General features: G+C 49.0%; 1 protein-coding gene across 1 annotated transcript in view; it reads right to left on the bottom strand.

Moving 5' to 3' along the window:
- HYDIN (HYDIN axonemal central pair apparatus protein) overlaps nt 1–27,743 on the bottom strand; it is a 337,764-nt gene that overhangs the window by 148,813 nt on the left and 161,208 nt on the right. Inside the window, exons 22-30 of the mRNA XM_084812324.1 lie at nt 25,613–25,756; nt 25,092–25,405; nt 11,124–11,237; nt 9,489–9,585; nt 7,713–7,832; nt 6,661–6,870; nt 5,163–5,300; nt 537–714; nt 179–306 (exon numbers count right to left, since the gene is read on the bottom strand). Coding sequence (XP_084668450.1) covers nt 179–306; nt 537–714; nt 5,163–5,300; nt 6,661–6,870; nt 7,713–7,832; nt 9,489–9,585; nt 11,124–11,237; nt 25,092–25,405; nt 25,613–25,756 — 1,443 coding nt within the window. The remainder of the gene's footprint in view (nt 1–178; nt 307–536; nt 715–5,162; nt 5,301–6,660; nt 6,871–7,712; nt 7,833–9,488; nt 9,586–11,123; nt 11,238–25,091; nt 25,406–25,612; nt 25,757–27,743) is intronic.

Here is a 27,743-nt window from a genome sequence, read left to right as displayed (position 1 = left end):
TGATGGCAACATGTAAAAGGGCACCCTGTCTTTGTGGGCCCAGCTCCGTGGCGTCTGGAGCAGGAAGCACCAAGACAGCTCATCTGGTCCTTGACAACATGCCCCCTGCAAATATGCCCTAAGTCAGCTCTCCCCCCCTCAGTGCACCCAGCCCAGCCAAGGGGGCTTTTAATCTTACTGCAGTGATGGATTCGTCCATGGGTGGTTCAGCGGCCACTGCCTCTGAGTTGCTGAGGGACTCTTTCTGGGATTCCTGTTCTATTCGTTCCTTTGCTTCTCTGAGGAGGATACTGTACCGCACATTTCCTAAAGAATCCAGAAATGGGGTGTGTGTGCCAGGAACTGAGCACTTTCCAATGAAATTCATAGAATCATAGAATCATAGAATAGTAGGGTTGGAAGGGGCCTACAAGGCCATCGAGTCCAACCCCCTGCTCAATGCAGGAATCCAAGTCAGAGCATCGACTTCTGCTACCTGTGGGTCTTCCACTTGCTTCGAGGGGCAGAGGAAGAAGCACAGAGCCAGCCAGCCCTACCTCTCATGTTTCTGGGTAGATCCAGGCAGATTCTGGGGAAGACTCCCTCTCCTTTCAGGGTGATGCTGTCTGGTTCCAGGTGGGCCACCTGGATCTGGAAGGTTCTTTGGAAGACCTCAGGAACTCCAGGCAAGTAATAGACCTTCAGCACCTGCTCCTTCCCCGATTCAATATAACTCTAGAAGATGCAAGAGGCAGAACGTTGATCAGGCAAAATTGTTTTCTTTCTAAACAAGTATTAAGGTGCGGAAGGCTAAGCGATCATGCATTTGCTGAATGCTATCTTTGGTTTACACTAGGTCCTTTGGAGTAACTACAGGATTGAACCAGGGATGGACCTACAATAGGAGTAACTGAGTTACACCCTGATAGGTGTAACTGAGACGTGGTGGGATGACTCTTATGACTGGAATACAGCAATTGAAGGATATAACTTGTTCAGAAAGAACAGGAGGAACACAAAGAGAGGTGGAGTTGCGCTACATGTGAAAAATACATTTCTCTGCACAGAACTACAGGAGGATGAGCTTGGTAGCCCCATTGAGAGCATCTGGATCAAAATAAATGGAGCTAAGAATAAAAGGAACCTGGTGGTCGGAGTCTACTACCAGCCACCCAATCAAGGAGAAGACGAGGATGAAACTTTTGAAAAGCAAATAGCCAATGTTTTAAGGAAGTATGATGTAGTAGTAATGGGGGACTTCAATTTCCCCGATATTTGTTGGGAGACAAATTCTGCCAAACATGGCCCCTCCAGGAAATTTCTGACTTGTGTGGCGGATAACTTCCTCCTACAGAAAGTAGAGAAAGTAACTAGAGGATTGGCTATCTTTGACTTGATCCTAACCAACAAAGATGTTGTTCAGTCATGACATAGTGGATAAAGTAGCAGTTACAGGAACTCTGGGGGAGAGCGCCCATGTTGTACTTGAATTCTTGGATCTAAGGGAAGCAAAAGCCGAGTGTAGTCAAACGTGTACCCTGGATTTTAGGAAAGCTGATTTTAATAAACTCAGAACAATGATCAGTAAGGTCCCATAGCAAGTGACTCTAATTGGAAAAGGAGTCCAAAATGGGTGGGAGCTTTTAAAAAAGGAAATTCTCAAGGCACAATTACAAACAATTCCAACAAGAAAAAAAGGTGGAAGACAACAGAAGAAGCTAATGTGGCTTCACAAAAAGCTTAGAGGTGACCTGAAAACAAAAAAGGACACATATAGGAAGTGGAAAGAAGGCCAAGCAACAAAGGAGGAGTACAGGCAGGTAGCACAGAATTGCAGGGATGGCGTCAGGAAGGCTAAAGCTGAGAACGAGCTGAGGTTAGCGAGGGATGCTAAATACAACAAAAAGGCTTTCTTCAGATATGTGCATAGTAAAAGGAGGAAAGAAATGGTTGTTCAGCTATTAAATAAGGATGGCAAAATGATAACAGATGACAAAGAAAAGGCAGAGGTCCTCAATTCCTACTTTGGCTCAGTCTTCTCCCAAAAGAGGGTCTATGACCCCCCTGGCAACGGCGAAGTACAGGCTGAAGGGGCAGGATTGCAGCTTGAGATCGATAGGCATATGGTCAAAGAACACCTAATGACTTTGAATGAGTTCAGCTCTCCAGGGCGAGATGAACTGCATCCTAGAGTAATAAAGGAACTGGCAGAAGAACTCTCAGAACCGCTGTCTATTCTCTTTGAGAAATCATGGAGGACGGGGGAAGTGCCAGATGACTGGAGGAGGGCTAACATTGTCCCTATCTTCAAAAAGGGTAAAAAGGAGGAACCTGGGAACTACAGACGAGTCAGTCTGACATCAATCCCTGGGAAAATTCTGGAGCAGATTATAAAATAATCCATCTGGAAGCCTCTTGAAAACAATGCAGTGATGACTCGAAGCCAACATGGATTTGTCAAGAACAAGTCCTGCCAGATGAATCTGATCTCATTTTTGGATCAAGTAACCTCCCTTGTGGACCGTGGGAATGCTGTAGACATCATATACCTCGACTTCAGCAAAGCTTTCGACAAAGTGCCCCAGGATATCCTGATGAGCAAACTAGCTCAACGTGGGCTAGATGAAACAACGATCAGGTGGATCCACAGTTGGTTACAGAATCGGACTCAAAGAGTGCTTATCAATGGGACCTTCTCCAACTGGGGAGAGGTAACGAGTGGGGTACCGCAGGGCTCAGTCCCGGGCCCAGTGCTCTTCAACATTTGTATTAATGACTTGGAGGAGGAGGTGCAGGGAATGCTGATCACATTTGCAGATGACACCAAATTGGGCGGGATAGCTAATACTTTGGAAGACAGAAACAAAATTCAAAGTGATCTGGATAGACTGGAGCTCTGGGCAGAAAACAACAGAATGACATTGAATAGGGATAAATGCCAAGTTCTGCACCTAGGAAAAAGAAACCAAATGCACAGTTACAAGATGGGGGATACGTGGCTCAACAACACTATAAGCGAGAAGGATCTTGGAATTGTTGTCTATCACAAGCTGAATATGAGCCAACCATGTGATGTGGCTGCAAAAAAGGCCAATGCTCTTTTGGGCTGCATTAATAGAAGCATCGCTTCCAAATCCCAGGAAGTACTAGTTCCCCTCTACTCAGCACTGGTTAGGCCTCATCTGGAGTACTGTGTCCAGTTCTGGGCACCACACTTTAAGAAGGATGCAGACCAACTGGAGAGGGTTCAGAGGAGGACAACAAAGATGATCAGGGGACTGAAGCATCCCAGATTCTGGGGGAAAAACTGTGACTACGCTCACAAATGCAAGCCAAGCTGGGGGCTCCGGGGAAATCTGATGAGCCTAAAAAGGTCCGGATTTCCCCACGATGGCCATCCCTAGTTAACAAGTCATGGTTTGTTCATGCAGCTGGGTTGGTTATGTGTTGTCCATGGCTAAGAAACCATGGTTTGTTAGCACAGCTAGATTAGCATAGCTCAGGAGAACCCAGAATTCACGTTATGTGTGAACCAGGTTATTGTCAGAAAATCAGGGAGCCTGTCAGACCTCCCCAGGGGAGGCATTCCACAAGTACAGCATCAACACTGAGAAGGCCCTGCTGAACCGGAACCAGAACAGAACCTGGAGGGAAATGCTGGTTCAACCAACACAACAAAAAAACACCTGACATGGTACACTCACTGGCTCCACCTGAATCAGAATGAGCACATAAAATAAAACCAGTATGTGGGATGATGGATGTATTTTGCATTTGCACAGGCATCTCCCTATACTCTGCCTTCTTCCAGGGCTGGGACTGGAGGCCTGCTTCCTCTTTGGGAGAGGGGCTGGGTCAGCATACAGATTGACCATGGAGACTCATTTGTTTAAGGGTGATAATTCTTTGTTTCCCTAGTTTCATTAAGCCAGTTGAAAAAAATATAATCATGATGTTAACTAATCACAGCAACAGTTCTGTGATTATTTACTAAGTTTTTCCTTCCTCTGTAAAATTGACTTGGTTGCTTCATCACCTATTATATATGTCTGATTGTGCAGTTCAAATTACACAATCTTGTGTAATTTGAACTGCACAAAATTACACAGTTCAAATAACTGCACAAAATTGCACAGTTCAAAAAAAAAATAAGCATGTATTTGTTAAGTACTTAGAATTTACTTTTTGTTTCATGAATACTTCATATTATTTAGTGCTGACACTTGTTGCAACAGTTTTAGACCTTCTTAGCTTGCTACACCCCACTGTGCAAAGGCCCACTATAAATATCGTGCCTTATCGTTACATTACCTCATGTGCAGTGGAACTGAGGTGCCAACCGGTGTGCCAACCTGGTTTCTGTGTGCCAAGCCAGTTATTGAACCTTTCTTGGCTTGAACTGGAACCAAACCAAGACAACTTCAGCTGAACGTGAACTGAACCAAAATATTATTTAATGGGTGGACTCCCTGATGGACAGAGATGGTCCATCTTTTATTGTCAGTCAAGCTCTCTGTATCCTCAACCACGAAATAAATGAGCAACACTGACGCTCTCCTCCGGATGGGGCTGTGGCTCATGTTCCCGCGTCCAGTGGTGGAAGAGTGCCCAACTACATTCCGAGCTGCGGAGAAGCAACCTGGAGCAAGTAGTGAAAGAGGAAAGCTCTCCACCTGGAAAGCTCCTTGCTGGCTCCCATAGCTTGCTTACAGCACAACACTGTACATGTCTACTCAGAAATAAGTCCCACCGAGCTCAGCGGGGCATGCTCCGAAGTAGGTGGGCCTAGGGTTGCAGCCTCAGCCATAATCACATGAGCAAGGAAAGAGAGTGGCAGCCCCCATCAGCCTGCGTGTTTGTGAAGTGAACAAGAAGAAAAGCTCTTTCCAGGAGGCCAACAGGGGCCTTGCAAAGAGCCAGGAAGGAAGGAAGGAAGGAAGGAAGGAAGGAAGGAAGGAAGGAAGGAAGGAAGACGTAACTGAGGGAGGCTCCCCATTAGCCCTCCTCTCTTTTGCAAGGGGAGATGTAGGGTTGGTGGCATCCCTGCTGGATGCCTCTGGACCAGAAGGACACACTGACAAGAGCCTGCCTTGGTTTGCATATTCTGTAAAAATCAGAACTCAAAAATGCAAGATGAAGCGAAGCTTGAGCACAGCACCCTGCTTCCTTCTGTTCTTACTCACAGCAGCAGGCAGAGTCAGCGGCATTCCAGGGGGAGGGTTGTCAGCTGAAGCCAGGATACTGTCGATAACAGAGTACTCAAATCTGACTTTTCCTGTATTCCTCAGCGTGATCTCAGCCATGCTTATCTGATCAAAAGGCTGAGAGGGAGAGAAGAGGGTGATGGCAACATGACAACGCAGACACTTTGCTGCAGATCCGAAAGCATCTTGCCTGGGTGGCCCTCTTGTTGCTCCCTGACCCGCTCAGCAGCTGGGCGCATGACGCATGCAGCGCCAGGGCATGATGGTCCTCACGCCGGTGGGAGGGACTCCCCTGCAGCAAGTGTGGGGGACCTCAGACCCAGGGGCCACATTGGCCTGCTGGGGTTCTCCGGAAGGCCATGCCCACTTCACCTGGCCCCCTTTCCCCTAACTGCAGATTGCTCAACAGTTTCCTGGTTTTGTGCACTTTTTCCCCACGCTAAAAGGTTGGGATGGGATGCCTCTCCTGAGGCTGAGTTACTGGCAGCAAGGGATGAAAGCTCCAACAGGCTGGCATTTCTGGCATTTTGGCCCCACCCCTTTTCCTTCTGGTCCCGCCCACCACTGGGATGCAGCCCCTGAGGGCATCTCTAAAATGGAATGTGGTCCTCAAGCTGAAAGAGGCTCCTCCCCCCTGCTCTATAGACATGTTCTTCATACAGTCAGCTGGTCATGTGTGAAGCAGGACTCCATTTTTCAAGGAAGGACTCCAATATGCTTACAAATGGGGGGTAGGGGGCAGGAGGACCCAAAGGAGGTTGGCAAAAGGCCAGCTGAAAACCAGTGAGGTAATCATGGAGCAATGCCTGGGGAAAGAAGGATTTTCAGTCCTTACTTGGGAAGCCCAGCCTCTCAGGAAAGTATGAAGGCACTGAGGGGAACACTATGGGTGTTGCTGAGGAGGAGGGTGACGCTCCTCTGAATAGTATAGGAATATTGGAAGCTGCCTTTTACCAAGTCAGACCCCTGGTCCATCTAGCCCTGTTAGTCTTTCAGTTTCTGTAGTTTTAAATCTGTTACTGTATTTCAAATCTTTACACTGCTGCTAGGTTTTATTTGGTCATTTTTATTTTATACTGTTGTTTTACACTTTTAAGTGTTTATACTGTATTTGATTGTGTTGTTGCGAACTGCCCAGAGAGCTTTGGCTGTTGGGCGGTATAGAAACGTGATAAACGAATAAATAGCCCAGTGTTGTCAACACTGACGGGCAGCAGCAACTCTCCGGGGCTTCAGGCAGGGTTCTTTCTCAGCCTCCCGCCACCTCCCCTGCAAGACGCCAGGGGCTGAACCTGGGACCTTCTGCGTGCCACACAGGGCTCTACCACTGAGCCACGGCCCCCTCTCACAGGGCTATCGTGGGGCTTACTGGAGGGAGGACTGTGCCCAGAGCAAGAAATGAGGAGCAAGAGAAGAGATGTGGTGACCCACGAGAGGCCTCAAGGGCCAAGCGCAGGCTGCTGGCTGCTGTCCCTACCTGGAGCCCGTAGTCTATCTCCTTCCTGTCGAACGTGTAACTCACGAGCGAGGCCTCGCCACGCAGCAGGACCTCATAGGTGGGCCCCCCTTCCACTTCGCAGAGCGCCTTTGCACAGGCGACAACATCCGCGTGGCCATAGAACGTGAAGGACATCAGCTGGGCCTCGTTGGGCTGCAGCACTCCATACAGGGGCATGATGTCAAACACCTGGGCGGGAGGAGAGGAAGAGAGGTGGCACGCTGGCTAAGGCAAGGTGCTTCCCCGGAGAGCCTTTCCAGAGTGCGTGCTGGTGCCACCAGCATCCGGGGCTGGCCCCGCTGGCAATTGCCAAGGCCCACGGTTCAGCCTCTGGAGCCCCCGGCTATGCTGCTCCCCTCCGTCTTCCTGTGCCTGCTCACGTGCCCCCCAGAGCAAACCACGAGAGAAGCACGAAGGATCCGCAACCACCGCGCCCCTTGTTCGCTCTCTCTCCCTGCAGGACAGTGCCCAGAGGGAGAGGCAAGCAAATGGGCTGTGGCAAGAGCAGAGAGAGGGAGGGGAGGCGGGCCACTCGGGGGGGGCACTGAGACTGTTGCTCCCCAAACGTGGAACCAGCACTGGGAAGCGCAATCAGCGCTACCGTGAGCATGGTGTGGAGCATGGCTGGGGGCTGCCATGCAAAATATGGGTCCTGACATCCTGGCTTTTGCTCAGAGTCTTCCCAAGCAAGCCAAAGGACTTCCTTTCCCTTTCTAAATCACCGCATGAGATCACAGTCTTCATCCTGTCTCCAAGCTCGGTCAGTCCAAGTGCCCAAAGCCAAGGGCTGAAGCGGCAGCACCTGTGAGTGATGCTCTGTGCTGATCTGGCTGGCTCCAGTCTCAGGCCGAGGAGGAGGAGGCAGTCTCCCCAGTCCAGCAGGCCTGCTGCCGCTCGCTTGGGGAGCAGAGCTGCCCCCCGCCCTAGAGGCATGCGCAGGAGGCTGGGGCTGGCTTGAGCTGGTGCGGGGAGTGCAGCCAGGCTCCGTCCCTCTCATGATTGGCTGAATGCCCAGGGGAACGCCTGCTCACTTCTTCCACGCCTGTCAAGTGATGCTCCTCTGGTTCGACACACCACAGCACGTCCTTGTTCTCTGCCTGGACCCTCTTCGGAAGCTCCTCTTCTGCTTCCCCGGAAGCCAGCAGTACAGGCTAGGAAAAAAGAGCAGCACATGCGCGATATCCACCTCACGGTGGAACTATCCCACTGTGGACAGGTGGAGGCGGGAGGGCTCCTCGCGATGGCGTGCCTCCTGGTGCAGCCACTCCACCTTTTCTTCCTCAATGGATTTCCCATTACCATGTCCCACGGTAACAAAGCAGGCAGAAGCCACAGTGGGGAAACATGGGAGGATGAGAAGTGGATGACAGTGACATCTGGACCCCCCACAAAACGCTGTGAGCAAGACAGGGTAATGATGGTGCCAAAAAAGCCTCATCTGGAAGCACCCAGAGAAACGTCCTCACTGGGACGGCTGGAAGAGGCCGCACAGGGAGGCCACGGACTTTCCTGACTTGGGAGGTTTACAGAGAGGGGCTGGGCAGGATGGCTAACCATCTTCTGCCCTGGTTGTCCTTTTAAACCTACATTAATCTGTTGTTGCTTTATGAAAAAGGCAATCATGACTAGAACACCAGAGCTCTGTGCTGAAGACATGTGACAGGGCATAGCCTTAAGTCACGGGATTGTTTTGCCGAGCTGAGAGAAAATGTCAAGGCAAAAACTAAGCAAAGTCACGCGTGCTCCCCCTGGCGGTTCTGCCTCCTGCCCCATCCCACAGGACGTGTCACAGAACTTCGCCTAAAGTGAAACTGCCAGGTGACTTTGGAGGGCCTGCCTTGCCCTTGGCAAAAGAGCTGTGGGCTTTTGAGGAAGCCAAAAAAGTTCCGACACGCGACATTTCTGAGGCGGCTTTTGCACACATCTCTTGGCTTCCGTACAGCACAAAACAAAGGAGTGGCCTCCCCGCCCTGCCCTTGGGCCTCAGGCCAAGACTGGGCCATGGTGTGGACCCTTTCCAAGGGTATCCCTGTGCTCCAAAGCGCCTGCAGCGCTGGTGGCGCAGCTGCCGCCATCGTGTCACGGCAGAGCTACGTTTGCCTGCAGCACGGAGGCGAGGGGTGTGGTCACAAGCAGGATAGGAGCAGGCGGCTCCTCCCTGGTTCAAAGGCACCCGGGCCGGACGTGCCCGTGCCAACGCAGGAAGCAGGCAGATGAGGCAGGAGACAAAGCGCCATGAGGAGCTGAGCAACTCCCAGGCCCAGCCAAGCCCATCGCCCAACGGGCGGTGGCTGGTCCCACTGACCCTTGCCATCCGGTGCTTTGGCCGTGCCACGGCTCAGGGAGCGCTGCTGGCACCAGGGGACATGACTGGCCGCCCCTCCAAGGAGCTCCCCTTCTTGCAGGCAAGCGGCAATGCCGGGGCAGCAAGCAGACACTTCTGCTGGCGCGCACAGAGCAACATCTCCGGCGGAGGAAGGGAGCCATGGGGTAGGGAATGGCTGAGCAGCTGCTCTCATACTCAGAGTCCCCGAGGGCACAGGGCCCCCCAGGTGTCTGCAGGGCAATCCCCCCTGAGGCCCAGGGTGATCTCAGGACCCTCTCTCCTTTCCCCAGTACCCTAGGGACAGGACTCGGGATTAATCCACTCAGCACCGCCTCTCTGCAGCTTCTGTTCCTGTCAGGGCTGCTTGTTCAAGGCTATCACCAAGCTCTCTCTCTTCCACTGGTGAAATCATTTCCCGTTCTTTGCCAGGTAGTGAAAGCTCAGACTACCCACGAGCCCCGAAGAGTACATGCATCGCTACCTTTGCTTCTGTGCCGCTTCTTGCAGCCTCAAACGGCTCTTTCAGGGAAGCTTCTTCTTCACTGGTGAGGTTGATGCTTCCTTCTATAGCGGCTTCTCTGATGTCGTAAGATTGGGACAGAAATATACTTAATAGTGTTCAGAGTAGTTGGGTATATTTATTTCATAGCAAAAGCCAGCATAAAAAAACCCCAGTCTGTCTGGCTGCAGCAACGAGAGATGTGGGGCAGCAGAGCTGCCCCAGTGCTTGCACACAGAGAGGACAGCTCCACTGGCTGCTGCCTCTGCTTGGAGCTGTTTCCATTCCAGCTCATCACTACGAGAACTTTGTAACTTTAAGAACTGGCTACATTCAAAACTTTAAGATCCCTTAAAGAGCTTTTGCCTGAGTTTGCTTGCTTTCCCCTTCCCTTCCCTTCCCTTCCCTCCCCACCCTTTCCCCCCTTTGATTCAAGTCAAACTTAAACTTGCAGGCAGGGACGGTCTTGTTTCTTATTGCTTTTATTGATCTTATGTAAGCTGCTCTGGGAGACTTTTTGTCTGAAGAGCAGGATAACAGTGTGTGCGCATGCGCGTGTGTGTGACATGCTTGCCTCCAATTAAATACTTAAAACATCAGTCTATGACATCTAATATAAATGTGTTTGTTTAACTTGCAACTTTGGGGCCAGTCTGCTTCCCCAGCCTGTGGCCCTCTAGCTGTGTTGGACACCAGTTTGGAGTTAGCTGTTTTAGGCGGTCAAATGCACCAAGTACATGCAAAACGCCAGTTCCACTTTTAAAACAAAAAGAAAGCTTACAAAAATTAAGCAAGAAGTTCTGCATTTTAGTTTTTGTCTTCTGAACAAAACAAAGAGAAATGCAAGGTAGCTCTACTGAGTGATGCCCATCACTACGTTCTATGACTCTGCATATCGCAGCCCACATTCTTCTGCTTGGCCGTACAGAGCTAAATCTGCAGGGCCTTCATGGGTTCCTGCTGCCACGGGGCAAACCGTGCATCTGGGACCGGGAGGACTCAGAACGTGTGCAGCTCTGCCGAGTGGCAAGCTCTTGGAACTGTGGCTTGGAGCATCTTTGGGGTGATGAAGTCCTGTCCGGCTCCCGTCCACCCAGGCTACAAAAGGGCAGCCACGTCTTCCTGGGTCTGGGGTGCTTTTGCGTGTTGTTCTTCCTCAGCTGCAACTTGTGTTAGAATGCCAACAGTATCACTTTGGACAGGTGCAGGGTGGCGGGAGGGGTACTCCTGTGACTTCCCTACTCAGCTCTAACAAGATTCCATATTCAAACTTCAGAAGCTGAGGCATTCAGGAAGTAAACACCCGCACACACCATGGTGGACATGAAAAGTATCTTCCGTTATCAGCTGAAAAGCAATTGTGCTGCCTTTTGCTCTTCCTAAGCCTCTTTGCCCTTGCCACTGCCCTGCTCCCTGCAGTCTCATCACACCCTTTCTGTTCTGCGTGACCCCTTTTGTGAATGTCTCACTGCTGTTGATGGTGCCCACAGAAGCTTCCGTACCCATGGGCCAGAAAAGAGTGACTTCTCATCAGGGCTGGCTTGGACGCCACCTGGAAAAGGCTGCGCCCATGCCTGAGGTGTTAGTACAGAAGTGGAGCTGCAGTTTTGTACAAACCTCACAGAGTCATTGCTGTCACTGTAACTTGCAGATGCCTGTGGCTGCTGCAGGAGCTCCTGTTCTTCTGAGGCTTCCTGTTCAATGGGGGGTTTAACTCCTCTTGGGCTGAACCTGCAAAAATCCAACATCATTTTGTAAGGGAGAAGGTCAACACCGGATTGCCTCTGGTGATGCACTCTAGACTTCCTACTAGCTTTTATCCTGAAGAAGCCAGGGAAGGCAGTGTGCAGTGTGAGAACATGGAGGAAGAGAGCAGAGCAGCTCCCATTATGTTCCGCTCCTCATTTCAGAGAGCCAAGTTCCCACTGAAAGTTGCCTCAAGCCCGCGTGAGTTTGGAGATGTGGTAGGAACAAGACAATATGGGGAAATATAAGAACATAAGCAGAGCCCAGCTGAATCAGACCAAAGGTCCGTCTAATCCAGCATTCCATTCCCACAGTAGGTAACTGTCAGGAATGAATCTGGGCGTGTGGAGATAGTCAGCAGCTCAGACTCAGAATGGGAACAGCCAGAACCGGGGGAGGCTCCCTCCCTAGTGAGCTCAGATACGGCAAGGCATTCTTCCCGAGACCTTGGCGCACAGATGGCTCGACCTCCAGGCCCCCCCCCATGAGAACCCAGGTCTTGGGGGAGGAGGAGAATGAGGGGCGTGACTTGAGGGATGCTAGGGTCCCTCGGAGAGTGAAGCAGGGAAAAGTTAGCGGCAGAGCTCAGACGCTCCTGCAGGTTGGCTATGTGTCATAGTCTATGTAGGAGGGAGCAACTGTAAGGGAGGGGCGTCCCCCCTAAGCTAGCCTGTCTGGGAAGCTCTTGTTCAAACTGCCGCAACTTCTCTAACTTCCACTTTGGCTCTTTTATTGGTATTCGTAATTGTATGGAGTAGCTGTTTCCTTTGTAGCCTGAGAGTGTCCCAGAATTTGCATTTGTAAGGAAGCTGGTTGTTAACTAATAAAGTAGTGAGCCTGACGCCTGGTATCTTGGCATGTGTTGACTGCAAAGGGGGGGGACGAAGGAATGTGACACTAACCAGATGCCCTAATGGGAAGCCCACGAGTAGGATGTGAATGCAGTAGCACCCTCCTGCTCATGTTCCGTACCAACTGGTGTACATAGGCATACTGCCTCCAATAATGGAAGTAGCATCCATCCATCCATCCTGACTAGTCGCCAGGGGTAGTAGCCTTATCCTCCTCCATGAATTTTTCTAATCTCCTTTGAAAGCCATCCAACTTGATGGCCATTATCTTGTGTTCTGCCCATGTACATAATTTTTAAAAATTTAATTGAGTTTTATGTATAAAAGAACCAGAATCACCTTCATATAAATTATCAAAATAATTTGATACATTTATTCCTAGATAATCAACATCTGTACTCTTCTAGCTTATGGGGCAAATTGGGACAAATTCTTAAACTTTACTGTTCAATGATATGAACTTTTATATTCAGATTTAGATGTATTTAATTTTACAACCAAACACAATTTCAAATTCACAGAATTTTTTTTTGACCTTCACTAATGAGTAAACTAGATGGCACAAGATGAACACAACACCCTCTGCCAATAGTAAGAGTTTTAATTTAGAATTCAAGCTTTGATACCCTGAAGGACAGAATGATTCCTGATTTTTAATGCAAGAGATCCAATACAAAGGCAAAACAGTTTGGGCAAGGGAGGAGGATGCCTCTGACAAACTCCACTCTCGAGGGGCTACTGCAAGTCTTCATTCACACATGCAAACTCACATCTGTACACAAGTACCCAATGAACATGGAAATAGAGGGATCTTTTGCAGAGGCGTGGTGTGCGTACAGCAGATCATGCACTGAGCCCAGGTCCAAGTGGGAAAATGAGCTCACTGGCAAAGGTCAAGAGCAAACTTTTGTTTTACAGAAGAGAAGAGTCCTTGATTGGCAAACCAGCCCCCAAGCACAGCCTCCCCTAACCCGGTGTCCTCTAGATGTGTTTGACTACCACCCCCATCGTCCCCTGGGCTGGCAGTTCAACACATCTGGAGGGTGCCAGGTTGGAGGGAGGCTGTGCACTGGGACCAGCAGATTATTTCCAGTGAGCACAATAAGGATAGAAAGAGGGCTCATGGCTTGCCAAGTAAGGCGTGGGAAATGGTGGGGCAGGGCTTGCGACACAGGGGCCTCTGCACTTTAGTGACAAGGGCCACGTAAGGGGCAGAGAAGAAGGAAAGTCAGAGCTGGGGCATCTCTTGTCAGGATTGAGCCTAGGCCTCCTGTTTTGGTTTCAGACTCTGATTCAGATTCAGAGTTAGAAGAAGCCCAGCAGAGACAGGGTGTGGGGAGGAAATCCCCCAAGACTCCTCAAGTGCCAGCGAAGAACATTCCCAGGGGCTTATCGAGGAGAGGACCAGGCTCAGAACACCCCACCCACCCCCAGGGGAGCCCAGGCCCTGTTGGAGGGGAGAGAGCTTCGGGATTAACAGATGCCAGAACCTGCTGTGGAGTTAAATGGGCAGAGTTGAGAGGAGGAGGTGGGACGTGTCACACCAGATGGACTGCCCATCAGAAGCTGGGCCAGAGGATCCTCCCTAAGGGCAGGAGCTCAGAAAAAGCCAGCCAAGCACCCTGTCTGGAGGTGAAAGGCAACTCACCTGCTTTCAGTAGCTCTTTTGCCAAAAGGTTTACTCTGCAAATCAGACCTAGAGGACAGCAGTAAGTCTATGTGGTCACTTGAGAGGTGAAGAGGTGCTATGAGCTAAACAAAGAGTTTGTGGATTGCACAGGGAGTCTCTGCTGCCTCAGTACTCAGTGGGAGGGCTCAGCATCCATTGCAAACTCCCTTGTTTCAGAGTAAGAAGAACCCAACAGCCTCACGTCCTAGTTGGTCATGCGTATGTGGAAACCTGGAGCAGGCAAAGTCTGCGCGCTGGTCTGCGGGCTGCTAATCATGGATTCACTGTGCTGCTGCCATCCTGGCGGTCTAGATCACTTGGTGCACCAAGTGACCCAGGAACAACCAAAAGGCCTTCAGGCAGGGATGGGGAGGCGAAAGAGGTGGCCTAGCCGTTATTAAGAGCCCCCAAGGGTGCAGAAGGCAGTTCAAAAACGACCCTGGAATCTAACTTAACTCAGGAATATAACAAGTACAGGGAGACACCAGAGAACATAAGGGAAGGAGGCAAGGGAGGGAAGTCTGATCTCCTGGGGTGTGGGTGGATGCGTGCACCTGGCCCAAGACCCAGAGAGACTGCAGTACAATGTTCCAGGCAGGGGTCAAGAGGGCATGTAGGTGGCTGAGTCACTACAAACACGTTGTAGAATCATAGCATCATAGAATAATAGGGTTGGAAGGGGCTTACAAGGCCATCAAGTCCAACCCCCTGCTCAATGCAGGAATCCAAGTCAGAGCATCCCTGACCGATGGCTGTCCAGCCTCGTCTTGAAGGCCTCCAGTGTGGGAGACCCCGCCACCTCCCTAGGTCATTGGTTCCATTGTTGTATTGCTCTAACAGTCAAGACGTTTCTCCTGATGTTCAGCCGGAATCTGGCTGCCTGTAACTTGAGCCCATGATTCCATGTCCTGCACTCTGGGATGATCGAGAAGAGATCCTGGCCTTCCTCTCTGTGACAACCTTTCAAGGACTTGAAGAGTGCTATCCTATCTCCCCTCAGTCTTCTCTTCTCAAGGCTAAACAGGCACATTTCTTTCAGTCTCCCTTCATAGGGCTTTGTTTCCAGTCCCCTGATCATCTTTGTTGTCCTCCTCTGAACCCTCTCCAGTTCGTCTGCATCCTTCTTAAAGTGTGGTGCCCAGAACTGGACACAGTACTCCAGATGAGGCCTAACCACTGCTGAGTAGAGGGGAACTAGTACTTCCTGGGATTTGGAAGCTATGCTTCTATGAATGCAGCCACAAATAGCATTTGCTTTTTGCAGCCACATCACATGGTTGGCTCATATTCAGCTTGTGATCGAAAACAATTCCAAGATCCTCCTCGCTTATAGTGTTGTTGAGCCACGTATCCCCCATCTTGTAACTGTGCATTTGGTTTCTTTTTCCTAGGTGCAGAACTTGGCATTTATCCCTATTCAATGTCATTCTGTTGTTTTCTGCCCAGAGCTCCAGTCTATCCAGATCACTTTGAATTTTGTTTCTGTCTTCCAAAGTATTAGCTATCCTGCCCAATTTGGTGTCATCTGCAAATTTTATCAGCATTCCCTGAACCTCCTCCTCCTCCAAGTCATTAATACAAATGTTGAAGAGCACTGGGCCTGGGACTGAGCCCTGCAGTACCCCACTCGTTACCTCTCCCCAGTTGGAGAAGGTCCCATTGATAAGCACTCTTTGAGTCCGATTCTGTAACCAACTGTGGATCCACCTGATCGTTGTTTCATCTAGCCCACGTTGAGCTAGTTTGCTCATCAGGAGATCATGGGGCACTTTGTCGAAAGCTTTGCTGAAGTCGAGGTATATGATGTCTACAGCATTCCCATGGTCCACAAGGGAGGTTACTTGATCAAAAAATGAGATCAGATTTGTCTGGCAGGACTTGTTCTTGACAAATCCATGTTGGCTTCGAGTCATCACTGCATTGTTTTCATGAGGCTTCCAGATGGATTATTTTATAATCTGCTCCAGAATTTTCCCAGGGATTGATGTCAGACTGACTGGTCTGTAGTTCCCAGGTTCCTCCTTTTTACCCTTTTTGAAGATAGGGACAATGTTAGCCCTCCTCCAGTCATCTGGCACTTCCCCCATCCTCCATGATTTCTCAAAGAGAATAGACAGCGGTTCTGAGAGTTCTTCTGCCAGTTCCTTTATTACTCTAGGATGCAGTTCATCTCGCCCTGGAGAGTTGAACTCATTCAAAGTCATTAGGTGTTCTTTGACCATATGCCTATCGATCTCAAGCTGCAATCCTGCCCCTTCAGCCTGTACTTCGCCATTGCCAGGGGGGTCACAGACCCTCTTTTGGGAGAAGACTGAGCCAAAGTAGGAATTGAGGACCTCTGCCTTTTCTTTGTCATCTGTTATCATTTTGCCATCCTTATTTAATAGCTGAACAACCATTTCTTTTCTCTGCCTTTTACCGTGCACGTAGCTGAAGAAAGCCTTTTTGTTGTATTTAGCATCCCTCGCTAACCTCAGCTCGTTCTCAGCTTTAGCTTTCCTGACGCCATCCCTGCAATTCTGTGCTACCTGCCTGTTCTCTTCCTTTGTTACTTGGCCTTCTTTCCACTTCCTATATGTGTGCTTTTTTTGTTTTCAGGTCACCTCTAAGCTTTTTGTGAAGCTACATTGGCTTCTTCTGTTGTCTTCCACCTTTTCTTCTTGTTGGAATTATTTGTGATTGTGCCTTGAGAATTTCCTTTTTTAAAAGCTCCCACCCATCTTGGACTCCTTTTCTCGTTAGCGTCGCTTGCCATGGGACCTTACTGATCATTGTTCTGAGTTTATTAAAATCAGCTTTCCTAAAATCCAGGGTTCGCATTTGACTACACTCGGCTTTTGCTTCCCTTAGAACCAAGAATTCAAGTACAACATGGTCGCTTTCCCCCAGAGTTCCTGTAACTGCTACTTGATCCACTAAGTCATCTCTGTTGGTTAGGATCAAGTCAAGGATAGCCGATCCTCTAGTTCCTTCCTCTACTTCCTGTAGGAGGAAGTTATCCGCCACACAAGTCAGGAATTTCGTGGAGGGGCCATGTTTTGCAGAATTTGTCTCCCAACAAATATCGGGGAAATTGAAGTCCCCCATTACCACTACATCATGCGTCCTTAAAACATTGGCTATTTGCTTTTCAAAAGTTTCATCCTCGTCTTCTCCTTGATTGGGTGGCTGGTAGTAGACTCCGACCATCAGGTTCCTTTTATTCTTTGCTCCATTTATTTTGATCCAGATGCTCTCGATGGGGCTACCAAGCTCATCCTCCTCTATTTCTGTGCAGAGATATGTATTTTTCACATACAGTGCAACCCCACCTCCCTTTCTGTTCCTCCTGTTCTTTTTGAACAAGTTATATCCTTCAATTGCTGTCTACATCTTGTCTACATCTTCAGGCCTGAAAAGCTGAAACCGAACCAACATCTCGATGGGGCACAGGACACCTCATCTTGATGCAAAGATGCTTCAGGACTGGAGCATGCTTCAACCCTGCCCAGGCTTTGGATTTGCCAGTTTGGGGGTACCCTTGGGGCTGTCTGACTAGGGCGGCGACCTGGTAGTCAGGAGGCCATTTACATGTATCTGGAATCCCCAGGCTTTGCATACTGCAGCGGGCAACTCTTTTGATTGAGTTCAAATCAAACTTAAGTTCCCCTAGTTCCCCTCTACTCACTGGTTAGGTCTCATCTGGAGTACTGTGTCCAGTTCTGGGCACCACACTTTAAGAAGGATGCAGACAAGCTGGAGAGGGTTCAGAGGAGGGCAACGAAGAAGATCAGGGGACTGGAAACAAAGCCCTATGAAGAAAGACTGAAAGAACTGGGCATGTTTAGCCTTGAGAAGAGAAGACTGAGGGGAGATATGATAGTGCTCTTCAAGTACTTGAAAGGCTGTCACAGAGAAGAAGGCCAGGATCTCTTCTTGATCATCCCAGAGTGCAGGACACGGAATCATGGGCTCAAGTTGCAGGAAGCCAGGTTCCGACTGAACATCAGGAAAAACTTCCCAACTGTTAGAGCAATACGACAATGGAACCAATGACCTTGGGAGGTGGTGGGCTCTCCCACACTGGAGGCATTCAGGATGAGGATGGACAGCCATCTTTCGGGGATGATCTGACTTAGATCCCTGCACTGAGCAGGGCGTTGGACTCGATGGTCGTATAGGCCCCTTCCAACCCTACTATTCTATGATTCTATGACTCTGCTCATGTCCTTATGACTGATACGAGGCTCTGACCCCTCTCCTTCCCAAGTGTGACCAAATCCTGACTTGGGAAGTGCGATCAATGCCCCTAGCTCTTTAGACAGAGCTGCTTCTAAGTAGACTCCATAGCACCAGGTCCCTTGGAATGGGCTGGGGACCAGTGCTGGAAAGACTGCGATCTCCCACACAAGCTTGCCTGGGTATTCAGGTCTTTGGAAGAGGCTCTTCTCTTGGTGCCACCACCTTCAGAGGCATGTTTGGTGGAGAGAGGCCTTCTTGGTGGCCACTCCCAGGCTCTGGAACTCCGTGCTGAGGGAGGCTAAGTTGGCGTTCTCCCTGCTGCCCTTCCACTGGCAAGTGGAGACCTTTTTATCAAGCAGGCACTTGGCATGTAAGCTGGTCTGTTGGGTTAGGTGCTGTTTTTATTCTGTTGCTGTGGTTTTAACTGCATTTTTAATGTCTGTTTTGCTATTCTTTTAAGCAAGTTTTTATCTTAACATTTTTAGTTCCTATGGTCGTTAGCTGCCCTGAGCACCATTTTCTCAGTGGAAAGGCAGAATACGAATCAAATAAACAATAAATAAGTGTCAGAGGGACCATGGAGGTTCCCTTCTGGCTTGAAGGTCACTGGAGAGGTGCATGGAGCTCTGCAGACACGGAAGATGGGGCTGACCATGGGATGCAGATGCTCCAGGAACCCCCACACTGATCTCAACCCCTTGGAAAACTGCCTAAACCAGAATATTTGACATCACTGCCACCCAGCATCACAAAAGCAGCCTGCAGTGTCTTCTCTGGCTTTCCCACCTGTCCCTCAGTTTCAGTTCACACACACACACACACACACACACACACACCCCGTTTTGGATTTTCTATCCCTCCCATGAGACTGTATGAAGCTAAGCTACTGCATCCAGTGCATAGGAGCATCACCAATTTCACAGGATTGGGCCCTTCATTCTGCAGGGCTCCTCATTAACCTTCTGACGGGGACGCGATGTTGGACCTAGTCTGGTTTCCTGGTTCCCTTTCTTTGTGTGTTAATTAGCCTGCCCCACTGTTTCTCTGGGTGTCAGGATGGGAACTGAGCCCATAGAACCCCAGAGCAGTTCTGATTCTGAGGAGGAATAGCAATCCATGGGAGAGGAGCCCGCTCATCCCTCACAGGCTAGATAGTGACCCTGGCAGTGAGAGAGTGCAGGAGGGGGGCTTGCTAGATGGTCGACGCAGATGCAGGGAGCGACGAGTGATGGAGGGCACGGAAAGGAGGCGTAGCGCCCGTTTGGCGCGCAAGCAACGGTCACGTCCCAAGGACCCAAGGGAAAGAGGGAGGATCTCTCCCTAGCCCATAAGTTCAGGGTCTTCCCGTGGTTCTCCTTCAAATGGGGACCAACTGCCTAACCTGGAGCATAGGCTACTCTGCTGTTCCTTGCTTAGTCGCTGGTGATTAGCATCTGAAAGAGTCATTAGGTTGTAAAAGGATTAAAGCCTTGAAAATAATCCTTTTGTCTGTGTCTTGAGTTGGCTATTGGAATAGACTGAAAAAGGCCGCTAGGGCGCTCCTGACACTGGGTCCTTGAGCAGCACCACCTGACTCTCCAGAGCTGAGCTGGGCCTGAAGGTAGCCTCTCAGCTGTTAGCACCACTGCTTGGTCATTAAAAGGCCAGGAAAAAGCAAAACTTGTCAGATAATATTTCTGTTCTGATGCAGTTATGTGGATCTCAAATAATTACATCCAGCTAATGCAGCCTGACAGTTTGGTAGCTAAAAATCAGGTCACGGCTACTCCATCCACTCCTTGCCTTTCATCACAGCAACTAATTGTCATTCAGATTAACATCTGTTTTTCAGCTAGGGGTGAGGAATGCAATTTACTTAGTTTTATTTCTGGACCTTATAATTAGGGCAGTGACTTTTATGGTGTTCATCTAATTATTCAGTCTTAACCTTTCATTCTTTCCCCCCTTGGGAGTGTACACATGAAAGTATTCCCTTCTGCTGCACAAATTACTCTGGCTGGAATGATTCCCCCCATCACCACCCTCACATGCATGCAGTTGCATGTTGAAAGAGTGGGGGGTCCATACTGCAAAAAAAGCAAATGCCATTTTGAATTCCATTAAGTGTCCTCTGTGAGGTATGCTCAGTAAGCCTGGCACCGATTAGTCCTCTGATGGATTAATGTACCATGTTTTAGAAGGATGCAAAGAAACGCAGACAAGTATATTCCTTTTGGAGGCTCTGAAATATTTCCTGAAATATCATCTTTAAAACCCCCAAACATGTCCCTTTCTTTGCACCTGTTGAGCCCCTCTGGCTTTCTGCTCCAGCATTTTCTGGAGCATCTCTACCCCCCTGGCCAACTTTCAAAATGCTTCTTCCTTGTGATCCAAGCCAAACTGGGATCACAGAGTGAAAGGGGATGATATCACCTACGTACCAGACTAGCATACGCGTTAAAGAGCTTAGAAGGCTTTCTGTCCAGGGGAACAAGAAGCTCACCCTCTTTCCCATAAAAGCATCATACAGGGAGGTCACAGCAAAGGGGATTCCAGTGTACTCCTGTTGGCCCACTGGGATGGGCCATGGCTGAGGGACAGAGTGAATGCTGTGCATATTGAAGCCCCTGGGTGAATCCCTGGCACCTCCACTTTCTGAGCAGGGAAAGGCCCTTGCCTGAGAGCTCAGGGAGCTGCTGCCAGTTGCAGCAGCTAGCAGCACTGGCCTAAATGGACCACTGGTTTGACTCTGGTTGGGGCGGTTTCCTGCAACATGTCTTAACAGCAGCTCAACAGCAGAAGCAGTCGCCTTCTCCAAGACAGAGATTCCAGACAAGGCTGGATGTTAAGGTTGCTGATGGGGAGCGGGGGAGAATGGGTATGGACCATAGGACCCAGCTGTATCCCTCGCCCACCTCTGTGGGTTTATATACATTAGTGTCTCTCTCCTCCAGTTCAAGACATTTCATAGAAGAGTAGGGTTGGAAGGGGCCTACAAGGCCATCGAGTCCAACCCCCTGTTCAGTGCAGGAATCCAAGGCAGAGCAGCCCTGACAGGTGGCTGTCCAGCCTCATCTTGAACGCCTCCAGTGTGGGAGGGCCCACCACCTCCCTAGGACATTGGTTCCACTGTCGTATTGCTCTAACAGTCAGGAGGTTTTTCCTGGTGTTCAGCCAGAATCCAGCTTCCTGTAACTTGAGCCCATTATTTCATGTCCTGCACTCTGGGAGGATCGAGGAGAGATCCTGGCCTTCTTCTCTGTGACAACCTTTCAGGTACTTGAAGAGCGCTATCATATCTCCCCTCAGTCTTCTCTTCTCAAGACCAAACAGGCCCATTTCTTTCAGTCTCTCCTCATAGGGCTTTGTTTCCAGTCCCCTGATCATCTTTGTTGCCCTCCTCTGAACCCTCTCCAGTTTGTCTGCATCCTTCTTAAAGTGTGGCACCCAGAACTGGACACAGTACTCCAGGTGAGGCTTAACCAGTACTGAGTAGAAGGGAACTAGTACTTCCTGGGATTTGGAAGCTATACTGGCCCCGGAGATTTGAACTCATTCAAAGTAATTAGGTGTTCCTTGACCATATGCCTATCCATCTCAAGCTGCAATCCTGCCCATTCAGCCTGTATTTCGCCTTTGCCAGGGAGGATCATAGACCCTCTTTTGGAAGAAGACTGAGCCAAAGTAGGAAATGAGCACTTTTGCCTTTTCCTTGTCATCTGTTATCATTTTGCCATCCTTATTTAATAGTTGAACCATCATTTCTTTCCAGACCAAAGGCCTCTCTTGTCCAGCATCCTGGTTCCCACAGAGGCCAACCAGATGCCCCTGGGAAGTCCACATGGAGGGTAGGAGTGCAACAGCTTGCTCCCACGCCTGCCCGCTCCAGAGGCCTCCTGCTCGCATTCTCTAGCAACTGGCGTGTAGAGGCATAGTTGACAAGAGGAGGGTGAAAAATCCTGGGGGTAGGGCAGTGTCACAAGCGCCCTGGCGGCCTCTTTCAGTCTACTTCAATAGCTAACTCAAGACACAGACAAAAGGATTCTTTTTAAGGCTTTAGTCCTTTTATAACTTAATGACTCTTTCAGATGCTAATCACCAGTGACTAAGCAAGGAACAGCAGAGTAGCCTATGCTCCAGGTTAGGCAGTGGTCCCCGTTTGAAGGAGAATCACGGGAAGACCCTGAACTTATGGGCTAGGGAGAGTTCCTCCCTTTTTCCCTTGGGTCCTTGGGACGCGACCGTTGCTTGCGTGCCAAATGAGTGCTACGCTTCCTTTCCGCGCCCTCCAGCTGTCAGCGCTGTCGGCGTCCAGCGTCCAGCAAGCCCCCCTCCCGCACTCTCTCGCTGCCAGGGTCACTATCTCTCTCAGGAATGCCAGCAGGAGGAATCTCTGCCAACTGCTGTGCCTGTGAGGGATGAGCAGTCTCCTCTCCCACGGATTGCTGCTCCTCCTCAGAATCAGAACTGCTCTGGGGCTCTATCGGCTGAGTTTCCACCCTGACAGGCAGTGAGCCCGGTCGCTAGCAATGGTCCATCCCCCCACAGTCCAGTGAGAGCAGAGTCAGAGGTCACCCTAAAGGGAAAAGAAGGAAAGGGGCTCCCGTGCCACCTCACCTTCCAACTTTGGGGAAGTTGCAGCTCCGGTTCATATAATTCTGAGTAAGTATCTTTGCAGGCAGTTTTACGGAAACCATTCCTACTCCCAATCTTGTCTACTATTTGTCCCCCCACCCCCGTGCCTCTTTTGTTTTTCAAAATAAAATAAAAGGCTACAGAACAAAGCTCAATAGTTCTGAAGACTCACGAAGGCAGGGAGGTGCCAGGGGAAGGGGGCACAGCCATGAAACAAACAATGAAAGATGGCACTGAAGACATCATTCTCACAGAATGCCGAGAATGGAAGCTTTCCAAACAGTGGCAGTGGTAGTTTGGTTTTAAAAGCAGGTTGGTTGTCCACGTAAGCTGCCTTGATTTTAATCCAATGAAAGGTGGGGGTGAAAGCAAACAAACTTTTTATTTTTTGTTGCCTCAAATTCTTTGGGGCTACAAAAAAGAAAAAGAAAAAAAGAACCATCTTCCCCCTGAAAATCTGCTGGCCACTTGGAAATGAGAAGGGTGTGGATTCTAGAATTAGAATATGCTGGGCACAAGCTACACACCAGCCTTCCCCAACCTGGTGCCCTCCAACATGCTGGGAGCTGTAGTAGTGCAACACATTTGGAGGGCACCAGGTTAGGGAAGGCTGTGCTGTGCTCTGCACAGGAGCATTTTAAAAGCTGTAACCAATGAGCTCATAAATCAGACTCAGGGCACATATATGAAGGACTTAATCTTCGTATCTGGGGGTTGAATGGTCATATTTATTTATGTATAATTGCCATATTTAAAAAAATTCCAAACTCTGCATATTGTTTCAACTTGCAACGAGTCGAGCCGATACCAACGGGGGGAACCGAACAAGCCACTGAGCTCTTTTTTCCTTTGTTGAAAATCCTACAACTGCCTTGGACTTCTGGCAACTGGCGTTCAGTCTCTCTGCTGAGGCACCCCTCATGCTGGTGTGTCTCAGCTCTAAGAATATCACAGGCTCTGATTAGCTACAGTGCTGTACTTCATGAGTCTTTTATCAGGATTCCCTGTTCCGCTCTGGTGCCGATCCAACATTTCAAGGGCCAGACATCCACTTGCGCTTTCTTGTACACCCAGAGAGAGGGAGAGAGCTTTATTATCCCTGGCAAACCACCCACTGAGGACCAAAGCTGGGTTCCACACATGCAGCAATGCAGTTTGACCTGCAAGCTATGCAGGTCGTCTGCAAGCTCTGTGTGAGTTGCTGTCTTTTGAATCCACGGGAGGTGGCTCAGGGTAATGGGGAGTGGCTACGTAACATCTTGAGTGGAACTCACCATTTCTAAATTTTACTGGTAACTCTAAGGAGGAGCCCTATCGTCGATAAGGCTAACTCTACTATTTGCGTTGCCCTTATTTTTGCCGTAGTCTACGTAAATCTTTACGTAGACTACAGCGACCAAATAAGGAACGCGAATGGCGGCTCCCTATGGGGGCCGCCATTTGCATACGTGTTTTTTTTTAAGTCACGCGTGATAGGCTACGTGACGATTAACGTAGCCTATCACGGCTGACTTTGCAGATCTAGCTGTGATAGGCTACGTAAATCGTCACGTAGCCTATCACGGGGCGTGTTGTTTTTTTTTTACTTTTCTGTTGAAGTTTGCGGCCAGGGAGACGGGGCGCTTCTCCCCGGCCTGAATTTCGGCCGGGCGAGGCAGGAAGCCTCCCCCCGGCCTGAATTTCGGCCGGGCAAGGCGGGAAGCCTCCCCCCCCGGCCTGAACTTCGGGGGGAGAAGCGAAGCGCCTCCCCCCCACCGTGAAGCAAGCTGCGAGACCAGGTAAGTGACTTTCGTACATCCCTACCTTTAAACCAAATTGTGGTGGCTCCAGTGACCCCAGTAACGACTTTGTCTCCACTCAGTCTCCCCATCACTGCCATGAAAACTACATTATCAAAGCCATTATTTTGGCTTTTTCTTGATGATTTAGTCTTCAAGAGTGCCTGAAACAATTTAAGGCTATTGCATTTTCAAATTTGGAAATAAAGACGAGAAACTTGAGGGTAGTCAGCGCCTGCAGCATTTTTCTAACTTTTTGCAACCAATTAGGAACGAGTGTCCTTGGAGTTCCCCTTCCTCTCAAGTTAGGTAATGCTGTTCTCCATTTGTACAAGCACAGTGCATAAAATTGCTGTGCGTGCACCACAACTCTGTTTAAGGCCCCCTTAGACCCACATTCATTGTTACATGTGTACACACGTGAGTTGTGTGTCCAGGTGAACGAGGACATGTGGCAATACTTTGGTCAGGTGTAATTCCTCAAGGACCACATATCCAAAATGGAATTTATTTATATCCAGACTTTGTTGCATGATGGAACTCAAGATGTTATACATGGGCTTCCCTGGTAGTCGCCCACCCAGGGGTTGATCAGACCTGCTTAGCTTCAGCAAGGTGACTCAGTCGTGTGCCCTCAGACCATGTCCCGGGAATAGCTAGAAACACCAGGCAAAATCCCTAAGGGATGGTATATTGGTGCTCTTACCTGATTAGGGACTCACAATCATCTGTCAGGAAGGACCACCGGTATTTGATCGGAAGCGGGCTGCTGTTGGTCATACTGATGTCACGTACGACTTCTGTATCATTCAAGATGCAGCCAAAATTCAGATCCATAGTCTGGAAGTGGAGGTTTGGAAAATGCACTCCTCCCCGGAGGCGGATGTGGTCTACATGGGGATGCTCCAGGTAACGCATAGTCAGGACTTCCTCTGCTACTCGACTGTATAGGTCATCTCTATAGAGGGGGTCAAACCTGATACAAAGATGATGCATCTCCCCAACATCCATCGTTAAGGGCTAAAGTGGGAAAGAAGTTGATTTAAAAGATTACTGGTTTCTATTATTCCCTTACTGTAGTTCTTTGGGAAGGACTTCAGTATCTCTAGGAATTGGAGACTGTTCACTGGGACTGGACTTGTTACAACCAGTGCCTTGAATTGGATCCGGAAATTACAAAGAGCATGCATAAATAAAAGGCCATTTGCATAAAGAGAATTTTTGTACCTTATCTGGGGCCAGCAGCATTTCATGATCAGTGTCACAAAGGGCGAAGGGTTCTTGTAAAGAGAGAAGGATGTTAAGTGGCAAAGAGGAAATGTTCTTCAAGGTCAGAGGTTGATATTGTGCAGTTAAGACATCACTGGGGTTCTGGGGGGAAAACAAAAGTATTTAAGTGGTACAAAAGTACAGAGGAAAAAACAGATACCCTGGTGTACACCAATGGTCTGTACACGATTGCTGGTGTACAGCAACAGATCTACCATGGAACCATTTTCCATCCCCTGCTGCTTATCAAGCCCATCCATGTTGCATGATAAGAAATGACACGTGGCAATGAATGTATGAACTGTATATATTTACAACATTTTGGGGGACTGTATTGTATTGTGCCTTTTAGGGTCAGACTAGACACAGTATTTTGTGTGATATTTTATGTATTCACATAATTGGAAGGAGCCATGTAGTTGCTGGGTCACATGTTCCTTTTGGCTCTGAATTTGGACATGAGATCTTTGTCTCTGGAGTTAAGCACATAATGCTTTTGGTCTACCATGACCATGACAGTGCAGCACCGCATGTCCTGTGCTTCTTTTTCTCTCTATGGTTTTGCTCCACCTCAACTATCATGTGCCTCATACCTCTCCTTGCCCACATGTGATTGTCCCATCCAAGTAAATGCAAAATCTCTAGTGAAGTTGGGTTGTAGAACTATCACAGAGACTTTGATGTGGTAATTGCTGATATATTAATAGTGCAACAAGTAAAACCGTGTTCAGTGGAGCTCACTCCCAACTAAATGTGCACAGGATTGCAGCCTTAGCAACCCAATCTTAAATATCTCAAATAAGTGTCCTGCTTAAAAATCTAGCATTTAAAAAATATCAGTTGAAACATTTCCACTAGTTCAGGGGTGGCTACCCGACGGGCCACATGCAGCCCTCTACCACACTCTATGTGGTCTGTGTGAACCTGAGAGTGCCCCACACATTTTCCCCTGCTGCAGGGAAAAGACTGCTATTCCAGCACTGCTATAAATTGCTATATAATGCTGCTATAAACTGGCATTACACTGGCTATTTTCCAGTCTTCTGGTACACAAACTAATTTTAGGGACATGGTATGCATTTTTGTTAGAAGAACAGTAATTCCTTAATTGAGTTCTTTAAGAACATTTGGATTGATACCACCTGGACCTTGTAATTTGTTAGCTTTCAATTTGTCAATAAGGTCTAAAACATCATCTCTTGTCTCCACTATTTGCCTCAGTTCCTCAGACTCCCTTCCTGAAAAATGGAAATTGGTCTTACCATGAATTTTTGTTCTCAGAGCCTCATGGAGGACATTCCTTCACTTTGGGATGGCACTCCTTCTGGCACACACAGATAGGGCCAGTTGTTGCTTCCTCAGTGGGAGGAGCTGCCCAAGCTGCCCAGATTGGACTGGCAGAGCAGAGACAACAAAAAACCCCAAACCCCCTACTGGAAGGTAAAAATGGAGAAAAATTACACCAACAGCACAGTAGCAGCAGAATGAAACACGTCCAAAGTGCAACATGAAAACGAAAGCACCAGACTAATAAAAGGATGGCAGGGATGAAGTGAACCCAGGGGCCCTTAGATTAAAATACTAACCTACTGGTCCCTGAAGAGGGTGGTAGAATGCATTCCATGAGCCTCTGAGAACAGAAATCATGGTAAGACCAATTTCCTTTTTCTCCAGAGATGCATGAAGGGCATTCCTTCACCTTGAGACATAGCAGAACAGTGAGATGACAGAGCAAGACGATGGGACCAGTACTCTGAAGGTACCACCACCTTCTGCAAAACCTTCCGCCCAAAGGTGGATACTGTAGAAGCAGCAGTATCTCCTTCTGATGATTAGCAAAGCTGTGGGCTGAGGTCCATGTGGCTGCTTTACAAATGTCTAGAGTTGACAAGTCCTTCCTTAGAGCTGTGGAAGCCACTGCCCCTCTAAGAAAATGTGCTGTAATACCCTCTGGTGGATCCTTCCCTAGCCTCTGACAGACCAACACTATGACCTCTATGACTGTCTATGTCCCCTGTCTCTTGACTCTATGACTACCTATGGTCATAGAGTCAAAGGGAATAAAAAGGGAGTTAGAGCCCCTGTGAGC

Source organism: Heloderma suspectum, chromosome 8 (genome assembly GCF_057233095.1).
Source record: "Heloderma suspectum isolate Gila_16-S chromosome 8, 16-S_ref, whole genome shotgun sequence".
NCBI classification, from domain to species: domain Eukaryota; kingdom Metazoa; phylum Chordata; class Lepidosauria; order Squamata; family Helodermatidae; genus Heloderma; species Heloderma suspectum.
This window is presented reverse-complemented; position numbering and strand designations above follow the sequence as displayed.